At 35.4% G+C, this 14,243-nt stretch overlaps 2 protein-coding genes across 4 annotated transcripts in view; one reads left to right on the plus strand and one right to left on the minus strand.

Annotated features, from left to right (window-relative positions):
* Positions 1 to 5,180, plus strand: part of ITGBL1 (integrin subunit beta like 1) — a 248,587-nt gene extending 243,407 nt beyond the window's left edge. Inside the window, exons 10-12 of one of the 2 annotated variants that reach the window (XM_007960812.3) lie at positions 2,784 to 2,897; positions 3,897 to 4,004; positions 5,038 to 5,180. In XM_007960812.3, coding sequence (XP_007959003.2) covers positions 2,784 to 2,897; positions 3,897 to 3,988 — 206 coding nt within the window. In that variant the 3' untranslated portion in view covers positions 3,989 to 4,004; positions 5,038 to 5,180. Of the gene's footprint in view, positions 1 to 2,783; positions 2,898 to 3,896; positions 4,783 to 5,037 lie in introns of those variants that run through there. The other variant, XM_073014478.1, reaches the window with a different exon arrangement.
* Positions 5,181 to 5,732: 552 nt separating this feature from the next.
* Positions 5,733 to 14,243, minus strand: part of FGF14 (fibroblast growth factor 14) — a 675,122-nt gene continuing 666,611 nt past the window's right edge. For both annotated transcript variants that reach the window (XM_007960815.3, XM_007960816.3), the window contains exon 5: positions 5,733 to 11,245. In XM_007960815.3, the coding sequence (XP_007959006.1) occupies positions 11,109 to 11,245 (137 nt within the window). In that variant the 3' untranslated portion in view covers positions 5,733 to 11,108. The remainder of the gene's footprint in view (positions 11,246 to 14,243) is intronic.

Raw genomic sequence — 14,243 nt, forward strand, 5'->3', positions numbered from 1 at the left:
TTCCATTCTCATCTTTGAAGGTAAAATTTCATTTATTCCCCCTTTCTATGTCCTAAGATGCCCTGAAGACACATGAGAAAATGTGACTGATTCCCCAGGGAAGGAAGCCAGCAAAAATGCACAGAAGGGAGATGGGAACATTCTTAAGGGTCCTTATATTGAGAAAGAAAATGAATGGATTAGTGGTGCTGTGGTGATGAACTATCCGCCCTAAAACTCCTGCCAAGATCAGCCAGCTGTTCTCTGGCTGGGCTGGGTCTCAGGGGTGTGAGTGGGTCTTGGCCAGCTGAGTTGAACCATTTCTCCCCTCTTGATAGTCATGCAGTCTATGTCTGTCTGATGGAACCCTCTCCCTGTGTGTTTCCCGTTTAAGAGAGGCACAATTTGACCCCTGCTATGGAAGAAAACGGTTAGAGCATTCTACAAGGAAAGTGCTATAATAGGTCCTAATAAGTATTCACACTGTGTTATTACTATATGCTATCTAGTTCTAGTTTCACAAGCAGTAGAAGAATTTCCTACCTCTAAGATGCATTGAGCATTGACAAACAGGAAAGAATAACACAGCTGGGAAAATGCTGACCTAGAAAAGCTACTGTTTCATGACACATACAAAATCAATCCTCATTTTTTATTCTAAGTATTTCAGCGACTAGTAGACTTTCAGAACTGGAATTTACTCATCAAATGCGCTATCCATATATGCCATATTAACTTTAGCTGAGCTTACCAGTTTTCTGAAAATGCTTTACTAGGGCATGAAGCTAAGCATTCCAGAAGCAAGAGCAGTGATTAGAATAGTTCCAGGGCCAGAGGATAAGTTTAAAGATGAAATATAAGATCTTTTCATGAATTGTGACATATATAAAATGATATCCTGGGTGTATATATGACTATTATGGGCGTATAAAATCAGACACTACTTTAGAAACAACTAAAAACAGTCAAATATTTCAAATAATTAATCTTCCTCCACTCATGGAAATAAAACACTAAGTATTGTGCCTTCTGAGGAAACGACTCTGCTAGTCAATGAAGTACTCCATGTGGTCTTTGTTGGCAGATATATCACTATCCATTTGTTAAACAAGCAGCAGAGTGCTGTACATGTTTATGCCTAGAAATGTGAAATAAAGTCTTTAAAATCAGGATAAAGAAATCTCTAAAATCAGAAAATTCGTCACCTTGATGAGATCACAAGGGAACCAGCATCCCTTGCAGACTGACCTGGGAGGAGCACCTTCCTGGGTCCTGAGAAACCACCAGGATGTCAGTCAGTTATTAAAACTGAGAAAATGTGTATATTTTGCTCAAGAGCATGCAAGTCAACCTGGACCCTCAGGAAAACAAGTCAAGACTAAATAGAATTGTGCCATAGCTACTCAAGAAGTTAAAAATAAATGAAAACACAATTGTCACCATATAAATAATTCTGACTGCACTCTTACCTTGAGAAGTGTGTCAAGAAATGGCAAACATTTAATTTGGATTTTGGGGAGTTTTGCAGCTAAAATGCATATACCAGTTTCCCTGATATGAAATATCACATAGTTGAGACACATGAACCTGAATCCTTCCATGATATCTGTGATGACCACAACTCCTTTTCCATAATCACTTTAATCACCTAGGCTGTTAACTCATTTTTCATCACTGTGTTTTAAAAGAAGCACTAATGATTGATTCTTGCCGCTTTTTAATGTGTTTTGAACTTACCAATTCTACAGTTTTGTTAAATATGTCAAAATACTTTTTTCAACTGCACAATCTTTCAACATGACTTTTGACTTAAAAAATTACTGATAGCCACCTTTTAGTAAAGGGAAGTCATGTTTGGAAAGAACAACCAACCCAAGGAAATAGAAGGAAAAGGAAGTCCTTTTTATTTGTTTCTTTTTCATTGTAAAGTCTTTCCTGTTGTCGTTGAGGCAGTTTTTCCATGTAAGGGTTTTTAGCCTGTCATGGAAAGCTGTTTAAACTGAGAGAACTTACTTCTGTGTTGGATACCCTTCATCTTATTTATTTTCTTTTATTTTAAATATATCTTTAATAAAATTTTTTACTCAGTAAATAAAGATATTTTAAATAACCAAAGAGGAAGTATTTTAATTAGGTAGGAGGAGAAATGGGTGGAGGGAAAAAGAGTTGAATCCAGAGTCTCATAAAAGATGAACTTTGGGAGTAATTTGAGCTATCCTAGATTATGACAGTCCTGAGGATACGGTCTCACGAGGCAAATGTACTGAGTGACTGTGTGCACTTTTAGCACTTTAATTAGCCACCCAATATGCAGGTGTGCTCCTACTCCGAGAAAATCATGTGAACGAAAATCCAAAATCATAAGCACAATACTTTAGTAGTTGTTTTCATTAGAAATGCAACCTAATTTAATACAATTCCCTATTCAATTCCTTTAAAGAAGAGGCACTTTAAAAATATGATTCAATTCAGGGGGAAAAATCTATTTTTGAATACTTTTTTGGAAGACCATCTATAAGAATCAACCCCATCCTGCTCTCATTGACATTTCAACCAGACTGGGCCATGGGACATTTGCTCAAGGCTAATTGCAACTGTCTAGATCCATAATGAAGGCTTTCCTGGGTGACCTTTATGAATTACAGTAAGTAAAGCTCCCCTCTGAGAAACCAGCCATTCAATAAACTTTTACCTTTGGATGATGGGTTATTAGAAGCCTGTTGTCAGTGTGTCAACGAGGTTGTATTTGAGATGGAAACCTTTAGTTATACAGTGATGGCGAGTAATAGCCTTTGTAATTTCAGGTTCTTGTCATTGTGGGAAGTGCATTTGTTCCGCTGAGGAATGGTATATTTCTGGGGAATTCTGTGACTGTGATGACAGAGACTGCGACAAACATGATGGTCTCATTTGTACAGGTGCAGTATTAACCTTTTCTAATTGCTCTATGCCACAGTTTGTTATAGAGCTAAGGGACACTCATCATGCAATGCTTTAGGTGGCCGGACCAACAGGGCCAACTGTGAATATGGCATATCTACCAAAGGCAAAGTGGGCATTTGGGAAAAAGCCCTCACGTTATTCCTGGGCGTAGAAGAATACAAGAGAATGAAGCTAAATTTTGTGATTATTTGGAATACTTCCACAAAGTAACCTCCCCCCCTCAAACTCACATGTATCTAGTTATATATTGAACACAGAAAAGAATTTTCTTGGCACATTTTACTTTGAATATGGTATAGGGAATGGAATATTCTTTTAAACAGAATCTGGGTACCACTAGTTGGTGTGTTGGATGCTTTTAGGGAACTGGATGTGTGTATGGGGGAGAGGTATAAAGAGGGCTCAGCTGTGTCATAGCCACTGCTATCCTAATTTATTGAGTCCTTCATAATTGATTATAAATTCATTTGTTTTGCAAAGTTACAGAGGAAACAGAGACATGTATACTTGTCCTCCTCAGCTCTAGCTGAAGGTAAAAGATGACTCTGAGTGTCATTAAGTTAGACCCTTGCTTTCTGCCCATCCTTACTACGTAAGACTCTCTTTGCTGATTACTTGGCCTGCCTCATGTTATGTCAAAGAGCTTTATGTTTTTCAGTATTTATTCATAAGTCAGACATAACTTGCTCTCCTAGGGAAACAAAATTGTCACCTAAAAGCCTAGGTGGAGTGATACACGATGGTTACTATCTGGTTGGTAAAGGGTGGCACCAAATAAATGCCACTAATTGTTTGAAAGATTAGATGTCTCACAGCTGCTTAATAAAATGTAGTAATAACATCATTGCACTGTAAGAAAATCTACCAAGGATGAATGAAATGATTTCATTGTGGACACTTGTGATTTATAATAGCATGTTTAAATTTGGCACGTTTTGATCATGTTCATGATACCCATGTGTATTTTATTGCAGGGAATGGAATCTGTAGCTGTGGAAACTGTGAATGCTGGGATGGATGGAATGGAAATGCATGTGAAATCTGGCTTGGCTCAGAATATCCTTAACAATTACACGAGAGAGGTCTGGATTCTTGTTTTTTCTAGGCCATTAGAACATTTAAATGCAAAGGAAATCCTGTATAATCACCACTAGGACAGGTTAAAAAGACCATTGTATATTTTTCTATTTCTGAATCACGAAGGAAATCTGAGTACCTATTAGAAACGAGTTATGCAAATTCAGATGCAAATAACACTAGAAAAAAATGTTTCTTCCATAATTAACATAAGTGGTTCCTAACGAGAGCAATTTTTCCACCCAAAAGACATTTGGCAACATCTACAGACAATTTTGATTGTCACACTGGGTGGGGTGGGGAAGTACGTTGTAGGCATTTGGTCGGTAGAGGCCAGGGATGCTGCTCAGCATCCTGCAGTGCACAGGACAGCCCCCAAACAGGGAGTTAGCCAGCCCCATGTGTCAGTGGCACCCAAATTGAGAAACATTGAATTATATGGCTATTAGAAATCCACATTCTTACACAAGAAAGACCATATTAGAATCTAAGGAAAACATGCATATTCACATTAATCAATCGATCACATTTTTCCAGAATTCCATATCAGTCAACATTTTAATATGGGGACAATGAAGACAAACACACAGGAGGTAGAATATCAGATTGGGGCTGGATCAAGGGCAAAAACTGGTCATTAAGTCATTTGACATTAAATCATTTAGCCACTAAGTCAATTTGTCTACTCTCACTTTAAACTCATCGAAGAAGATTCTCTTAAAGAAAAAATTATGAAAAATGTACAATTTAACATTTTAAATAAATAGTGACAGAAGTTGTTTATACTCTGTGTCAGTATATATTTACCTGCTGATTATTTAAAAATGAATTGTTATTTAGGGAGATCTATTTTAGCTTTCTAGAAATAAGATAACACATTTTAAAAACTGGGCAGGGGTTATATGTACAAGAAATCTGACTTTTTATTTTAATTTATTCCATGGTAATGTGGCCTTTTAAAAAGACAATATTAAGTTACATATATAATGGGCCTGAAGTATGCATCCATTTCCCTTAAAATACTTTCTTTTTTCTAAGGATAACTTACTGGAAACCTGAGGTCATGCAAAGAAGTCAAGAAGAGAAATACTGTGATAAAATGGCATCAATCTCAGAAGCTCACAAAGGACCAAAAAAAAAAAAAATCTAGAAATGGCTTAAATAGAAATTACAAATATTCACTCAGTGATAGGAACAAAATGTTTATTTTCTTTATGGTGAAACTTTGCTTTGTATGAAATTCACATTGAATTATGAAAGTGTACAATAATTGGGACTTCCCTTACATATTTACAGGTAAATCTACTTATACACATTAGTTTAGGCAACCTGTAATTATTTAGAGCTAAAAAAAACCACTTTTTTTCTAAAGGTGAATTATTTTGTAAAATCCTAGAATAATGTAGCAAAATCATTTCTGTATTACTTTAAAATGAAAATTTTTACTTGGAAATTTTATTTTAATGATGTAAATATTCTAGAGTCATGGCTTAAACTTTATAAGTCAAATTTCCAAAAATAAGGAAAATATGCATCCACTGAGTTACTTAAAAATTTAATATTGAAAATTATTTTAAGAGAACATTTAACTGATGCTGAGTTTTATAGTCCTAAAAATGTTCTCATAATGTAATAGATTTATAAAATTGTTATCTCTATCCTGAGATTAAGGAGTGCAACCATATTGTAGTTCTATTATTATGTAAATTGATATATCTTTTTTGTAAAATGAGGGAAATATAAGTAGTCAATAAATAATGTAGGTTATATTCTTTCCTCTTCACTACCTAAACATTTTAAGCTGCAAACAACCTATTATTATTGTTTTGTAGCAATTTTGATGACGTATTTGCTGATGCACAGACAGTGGAATTCATTATATTATCTAGCTATCGTAATACAAATGACCTTTGGATTTCCCTACTACAGCGGTTATCCTCCTATCAAGGACCAGAAAGTTAAACTTTATGGACCACATACATCCCTGTCTCATATTCTTCTTTGTTGGTTTCTGTTTAATACTTTAAAGCTGTAAAAAAATAAAAATTCCTTCTGAGCTCCCAGGCCGTACAAAAACAAATTAAGGGTGGATTTGGCTAGCAGCTGGGCAGTACTTTGTCAGCCTCAGCGCCACTGGAACTGTCCTTGATTCTCTACGGCTCATCAGAAAACCTCAGGTGTGTCTTATTTTTCTTATAATCCTCTGTATGTTATTATCCTTTTTATTAACAACAACAACTACAACAAAAGTGCTGCTCTTTTTCATAGTCTCATGTAAGAAGAGTGTCAAAAATGTCCTCAGCATTTGTTTTTTCAGGAAAAGAATTTAGATATTGGAGAAATTAGCATACCATAAAGTTCAAAATGTGACTCATCTAAAATTTAGGACAAAGATGAAAATGTTGTCAGCTCTGTTCTAGTGTTCATTTAGTTGGAAACCATAGTACTGGAACTGTATTATAGCATAAGTTTCATGGTACCTAAACTCTAAGGAATGCTTTTTCTTTGAAAACAGAAATATTTTATTTTTACTTATTTCTATCCCCCGTTTCTTTGTGTGTATGTGTGTGTTTGTGTGTGTATGTGTGGTTTTGATGCCAGCAATGCAAACACCAATATATCTGTTAAGAAGTGATTGAATTTAGATTGGAAAAAATAAAATAGTTACATGTAAAGACATAGACTCTTTCCTTTTTAAATATGATTTTGTACTTTTTCAACTCTACGATAGAAACTCCCTCCTAAAAACAAGCAGGGCGAGAACAAACTTGTAATGGGTGAGAGAAAAGAAGCAAATCTCATTGGCTTTTTCCTGTTTTTAGGAAGTTGCTGTGGGATTAATGTCAATTGGAAGAGATGCAACAAGTTTAGAGAAGGTGTTGGCACTAACCCTGCTTGTTTGGCAAATCATCACTGAGGTATTCTACCCAATTACTTTTTCAAAAAAGTCAACTAAAGTACTAAGTCATGAGAGGAGAGCCATTATACCCATTGTCTTTCTGGGCTCCTTGAGTTTATCTGGATTCCAACAGCACTTTGGAAGTACTGCCCTCCAGTACTTCAAATGCAAATACAATCTCTGCCAGGAGATATTGGAATTAGACTTAATGAAAACCAAGAAAAAAGAAAAAACTAAAATATAACTCAGGCTTAGTTTGCAGACTCAACTGTCAATACTTTGAAACCCTACTCCGTATTCAAGAGAGTGAAAGGCCCTATGTGTCACATTGTAGGCTAAGAAACTTAAGCTATGACTACTATTTCCCTCAAAGTAAGACAATGTACATCCTGGATTTTGATATGCCTGCATTTTGGAAAAAAAATATTGAGGATTTAGCCCACTCGCTTTCCCTCGATATAGCCTTGTTCTGAACTAAAATGGAAAAAAAAATTTCAATTATTTTTTCATCTTCGTCTCAACTGGATGTTAGTCAATGTGGTCTCTTCTTGATTATGTATCAAATGTTAATGATCTATATAATATTAGGGGGATAATTTTAAATGAAGTGATACATGTCTAACTTAAAGAATAAGAAGTTTTTGGTTTTTGCTTTTAAAGACAACCAAATCTGATATTGTTCATCCTGATAAAAATAACTTTTAGTGCTTAAAGCATTAAGCAAGTGGCTAGGTATGATAAAGAATCTCTGCTTGCTCCCCAAGAGGCAAACTATTAGAAGAACTGGAGCAGGAGTCCTTTGGACCCATTGTGTATCTCTTTAAGCCACTCCTACCCAAAAACATTCAGGACAAGCAAACATTTAGAGCAGGAATCTCCAAATTCTTCAGGATTTGTAATGAAATAATGCTCAATTCCATTTTGCTCTTTACATAAGGTGGAGAATTTGCATGTCTTCTCTAATTTTTCCAAGTAAAGTGGTAGCAAAATGTTTTAAAAAGCAATCTTATATTAGAAAACAAAAATGTTGTCACTTGAAATATCAAAACAATTGACATTTCCGAGCATTGTTGAGGGACTGGCAAAGCAATCAGCGACTATAACAAGTCAGTAGAAATAACCCTCCCACACCAGATATGCATGCAGAAGGAATGGAGTATTATAGAGACTTGATACAATGGACATATGCACATGGAGGTACAAAACACACGGTCTTTAAATACAAATGAATTCCATCAGATTTACTATACGGAACATCAGTAGTGACAGATTGCACTTACTTAATAACAGCAAACTTAATTTCTGAGGGGAAAAAATGGTGAAGTCTTATCCCAAACAAATAGCAAGAGAGGTATCATCAAAGAGCTAAAATTTTCTTTGGCATGGTAAAGGGGGAAATTGAGTTTACCAACTTATTTACATGACATTTCTCTATATTGGTGGGTAATGCAATGCCATTTTGTTACATAAAGTTGTTTGATGTTTTTGAATATGCCTTCATATAAATATTTTATTCAATATGTTGTATTTGTGAATACAACAAATGATATTAAACACAGAAACTGTACAATGCAGACAAACTCTTTGTATGCAGATTAGCAATACATACCAACAGTTCTTGATACACAGGTACCTACTACATGCAGCTCATCAGTGCTGTCCTCTTCCCATGCAACAGGTGAGACCAGACACAAAGTAAATGACCTAACTCAATTACAAATAACAAGGACCCCTCTGCAATATGTCTAAACATATATTAGAAGAAAGTATTTGACATCCTTCATAGGGATAAATGCCCTTATAGACACCCCATATATAAAACACAACAGAGATACACATTTACATAAATCTCAGTCATTTACAAAAATAAATCTTAATTTAAACCAATAAACAGACTTGCAGGGGACAAAGAAACCAGCAAGTAGGGCTGATTATCAGTCACAAAAACAGCTGGGGCTGTTTGCTGTGTGTGTGTGTGTGCACGTGTGTGTGTGTGTGTGATGTGTTGCTATAAGTAGTGTCTATAAGCCCATTTGATTGGATTACAAGTTAATTACTCATAGTTGGCCACATATTATGGGATATATGTTTTCTGAAAATAATTGGTTAATGGAAGTTATTTTAAGTGATCCTGTTAAAAAACAATAGGCTTCAAAATGACATAACACCAAATCAAAAATGACCAAAGGAATCATTTTGTTATATTTGTAATTTAGCATCATTGACAATAAATCTACTCAAACATTCTGCTAACTTTTTATTTATTCAAGTAGAATCCAATATGAAAATGAAATAAGCATAAACAGTTAAATTTATACTAAACCTTTAATCAGCTAAGCAGGCCAGAATTTTTTAATGCTGGGCAAGGGCTGTCATGAAGATTTATGAAAGCAGTGACAAAATAATTTCCCAATAAATACAGTGCAGATGGGGAAAATGATGACTGGGTCATCCTCCCACATAGAAAGAATAACAAGAGGCCAGTCCATTGATCCCACATATAATTTTCAATAAATGAGGTTCAGTTTGGTCTCAATGAACTCTTCTGAGAAGAAAACATTGAATTTTATTAGGTGTACACAGAGTTAACAAATATAGTCCCAAACAGTTTAGTATGAACCCCTTTAGATCCAGTATTGAACATTTTGCATGGAATCTTCACTGTGTAGTCAACTGTTCCTGGCCTTTCTTGGTAGTTGTCTTCCCTAAGCTCAGAGTTCAAACAGTATTAAATTAAAAAGGAAATTAAGAATGCAAAATAAAACAAAAGGAAATAAATGGAATGGACCAAAATCCTGATGGATGGATGTGTTTGTTGGTTTGCCTTTATTTTCATCTAGGATAATTCAACAGACGGTATTCTGAGATCATGGCAAGGCACCTCTAACCCAGCCACTGGGCAACAGGAGTCCCAAATGCTGAGTTAGAGGCATGTACTGGTGAAATACACAGTACCGGACTCAGCATGCTGAGCTAAAAAAAATATTTTTCCTAAGATGTCCAGTTTAAAAACTTGTCATTAAACACCAAAAATATTAAAGTCTAATTTATAACTAACGTTTGCATTGCTGCTGCAGGAAAGAACACAACAGCCGTCTTGCCCATGCTCTGCTGAGTATGAGGGGAACGCAGCCAGAAACGGGGATGGCATTAAGTTTGGTTCATTAAAAACAGGACGGAGTATATCTGAAATGGATTTAGGTAGCGCAATTCTTGTAGGTTGTAATTATAGGTTTTCCTTTTTTTTTTTTTTTTTTTCCAAATAATGAGAATTAATAGATGAAAAATGAACCTTAATCAGGCCTACAAGGCCTACAGAAATCTTTGGACCCACTTTCTCAAAAACCAGTGGGTCTTGCTCGCTGGGCAAGGCAAATGTTACCATTACCAGTAAGCTTGTGATATGTATAAAACACACACACACAAAGAAACTAGAGGGGGATGTCAAACACATATCATAGAGAGCTTCCCTGGATTGTGTTTGAGCCATTTTCCCACCCAGGCAATGCCGACCTTGGGAGCACAGTATCTGCTACTGAACAGAGCGTATATGTGTGTTTAATCCATAGTGTGAGCCAGAGACAACAATCTTAATCTTTATAGATGCAATTTGTAATAATAGGTTTAGAAGGCTTCCTGATTCCCTGATTGCTCTCCGACCTAAGCCAACGGCAACATTTAAGATTTAGAGGAACAAAATCCCTGCAAAAGGTCACAGACAGTGGAGCGAGCAGCCCTGTAAAAATGGGAAGAAGAGAAATCCATAATAGCACAGGTTTACAGCGTCTAACTAGAAATTACTCAATATTATTTGTGTGCTACAAAATTGAACTTAAACACATAGATTTCGCTGAAACAGGACTCAAAAAGGATTATGGGTAGCTGTCAGCAGGCAAGGTATCGAGTGTACTTGTGAAGTATGTCATTCACATGAAGTGTCACAGTCACAGAAAAGATATTAAAAAGGCATTCCATATCTGGTAGGGCATTCCATGGTCTGAGTTTAGCTGGTTATCCAGGTGTCTTCTTGTTGTGGGGGGCGCAACAGGTTGAGATTTATCCACTTGCAACAGAGAAGTTCGGAGACAGCAAAGAGTAAGCATTAGCTTACTTCCTGCTGCTCTTCAGCCACGGAGCAGGAATGTCTGGTGAGGATAAATCACTCAACTGTGCTCAGGACGAATAAGTCACAACACCTGTGAGGATCTGGCTATGTTGTCTTACTCTTGTTGACTGGTTTGCCTCCATTCATTATTGCAGACGCACTTGTGCTTTTACTTGGCGTCACCCCAGGCTTCGGGACCGTTTCCCCAACATCATGCAAAGATGGTTCTCGGTACATGGCAACTAGTGATGGGAAGAAAGGAGGAGGAAAAGCAAACATTGCTTGGTTAGGTGTGAGAATGGTCCATCCATACATGCACAGACCACTGCAGTTTGCCCATCTCTGTTTTCCCTGAAGTAAAGCAATTCCATTGAGAAGGAATTCCTGTGGTAACGCAATCATTTCCAGCCCGCAGAGGACATTACTCCCTTCACATTCTCTGGTCTGTATACCTAAAACATGTACATGAGTGTGCATGGATTTCTGTCTAGGACAGAAGGTTTAAATGGGAGCTATGGCCTCTTTGTGGGTCCATGATGTAAAACACACACACACACTCTATAGGAAAATGACAGGCATTTAACTTAATTCTCAAAAAAGAAAACTCAGACTTCCCTTCCACTGCACACTAATGTCAACACCTGAACTTCTCATTCACTTTAATCAATCTTTGCGAGCTGCGGTATTTACATCCTAGAACATTAAATTACTTCCTCTCATGTGGTTCAAAAGCAACATAGTCATACTAGTGTCAACTTCAAAGCTACACAAAATAATAACAAATAACTCTCTTCCCATAAGCCAGAGCCTTCAGGAGATTATCATTTCAATGTTCATTTCCTACAATCATGGAAAGAGACCCTTGAGCAGCAGAAGGCAACGCCTCATTTTCTGCTACGTTATTAAAAATCTAATAATTGACATGATATAGGGGCAGAAACAGAATGGCAAGACAGCAACTGAAACTATCTAAATAAAAACTGAGGAATTATCTAAATAGTGTCTGGTGACATAATCACAGTAGTTCATGTGGCTTTTTAGAAAATGATTTTTGCAAGTCCCAGGAAAGGACATATAAGAGTGACTAATGCTTGGGGAAAACTAAGGATTAAAGTCATCTGCCATCAGGAATACAAGTGCATTCAAGCTGCCCAAACTGCTTTTCAGGTTTTGGAAAGTTTAAGGTATTTTACAAAGAGCTCTTAGGTTTAGTTAAGATGAACTACCATATGCATTCTCTATGTTCAAGGGGGTAGAATGTGGCCATTAGTATCAATGCGGCACGTGAGTTTTCATCAGCACACATACTTAAAACTGCAAATATACATAAGGCTTCTATTAAATAACTTGCTAAGGTAGCAAAAGGAACTAATGCGTATTCTGAAAGCACATTCCAATCCCTCACTCCTACTATTAATTAAATTAGGAGAAAAAGCATGAAGCATTGACCTTGATTTTCTATGTAGTGAAGTTGTATCAAAGATATGAACGCCCTAGAGTACCAATAATCAACCAGATACTTAATTTGTCCTAACATTTCCAATAACATAATTTATATTCGGTATGGGTTTTGAAAGTTTGAAATTAATTTTCCTCTATCAAGTAAACAACGTGATAACCTCTGTCATTATAGTACCTACCCCCTTAACTCTTTTTAGAGTACTTCTGCTAATTTTTTGAAATGAAAACTATTGTTTCTTTCTCATATATATATGTGTATATATACACACACAAAACACATAACAATTAAACACATGAGTGAAATATCAAATACCATTCTATACTACATCATTATTGTCTCAGATATTTTCTATAGGATATGCAAAATAACTGGTTCCCAAATTTTACCTCGGTTAAATGACATAACAGCCCTTTTGGGTTTTGTTACATTTCTGCAGCTAAAAGGTAAGGTTCTAAAAATCTAGTCAATTCTTAACTGTTAACAAAACATAAAATGAGTGAAAAGAGATAAAGCAAGGTGGCAAATAAACCATGATCTTGTTAGAGCATCTGTGGCCTTATTTTTACATTTTTTATTTGCATTTAAATATTGGTGAGTCCAATGTTATCAAAATTTATTTAAAACAATGAAAGTGTATCATTGATGTGTTTTTTGGGAGGTACAGGGAAATCCTCTAACTTCTTTCTATTCTAATCATCCTTATGATCCACTATATACTGAGAATAATTCACTCATATTACAGACTATGGAATAATTTGTCTTTTCCTACATAGGCCCTGGTGGCTGTTTCGGTTTCAATAAATTGTTCTACAGAAAAATATAATTAAGAATGACAGTAAGTCAACATCATTGAAATTATAAAAGTAGTATTAGCCAACAAGAGTGATTTTCTGAATTTAGGCAAACTGAAACTTAATTATACCCTCACAGATGATGAAGAATTGACTGTTCAAATTTTTTAATTTTTTTATTTCAATATAGAGAATATGCATTATGAAAACAATATGCATTTTCTCTTGATGGCTAAGTCTTTCCTGTAGGAATAAAACACAAAAAGAAAAATGAGCTGTCCAAGCTAGCTTAAAATATTTATTGAGTTATTGTAGATCTGATCTTCTGCAAAAGAGTAAACAAAAGTACTTGAATAGAAAACACATGTGAATAGCCTAAAATCAAATATTTTTGTAATTTTCAAATGTTACATAGATAAAAGTAAATGACACTTTTGGCAGAATAATTAATGAGAGAGGTGCAGATGTTGTTGATTAATTAAAAAAACTTTGTAGCCTGCTCTTTGGGTATCTGAAGTAAATGTGAAGTTTCTATTCATTTGGCATGGATGACCAGATATATCCCTTCCTGTACGCAAATGAATGTGGATAAATTATTTTAGTAAAAGAAGTAATGCTACAACTGTATACAGTGAAGAATTACGCAATTTGAAAGCAGATGTGTAACATCAGTGAGTTTTTTAAGAGTCAAGCTATTATCTCTTAATTTTCTGTAATTATAATAATTCACAAGTAAGTAATTACTTTCACCTAGATAATATCAAAATGGAAAACACTTTTGATTCCACACTCAAAACTTAGTTTTTTCTAATATACGTATTATCTTTTTCTAATACACTTATCACAGGTTTGTATCATTACATATTTAAAATTGTTTTAATTAATTAAATTATCTAAGAGAGTGGCTGTAGCAGTGAGGATTTGAGACACTGGAGGTGGCAGAGAAGAAATTTTTCCTGGTACACATACATTTGCAAATACGGTAAA

The sequence above is a fragment of the Chlorocebus sabaeus genome, chromosome 3, assembly GCF_047675955.1.
Source record: "Chlorocebus sabaeus isolate Y175 chromosome 3, mChlSab1.0.hap1, whole genome shotgun sequence".
NCBI lineage: Eukaryota > Metazoa > Chordata > Mammalia > Primates > Cercopithecidae > Chlorocebus > Chlorocebus sabaeus.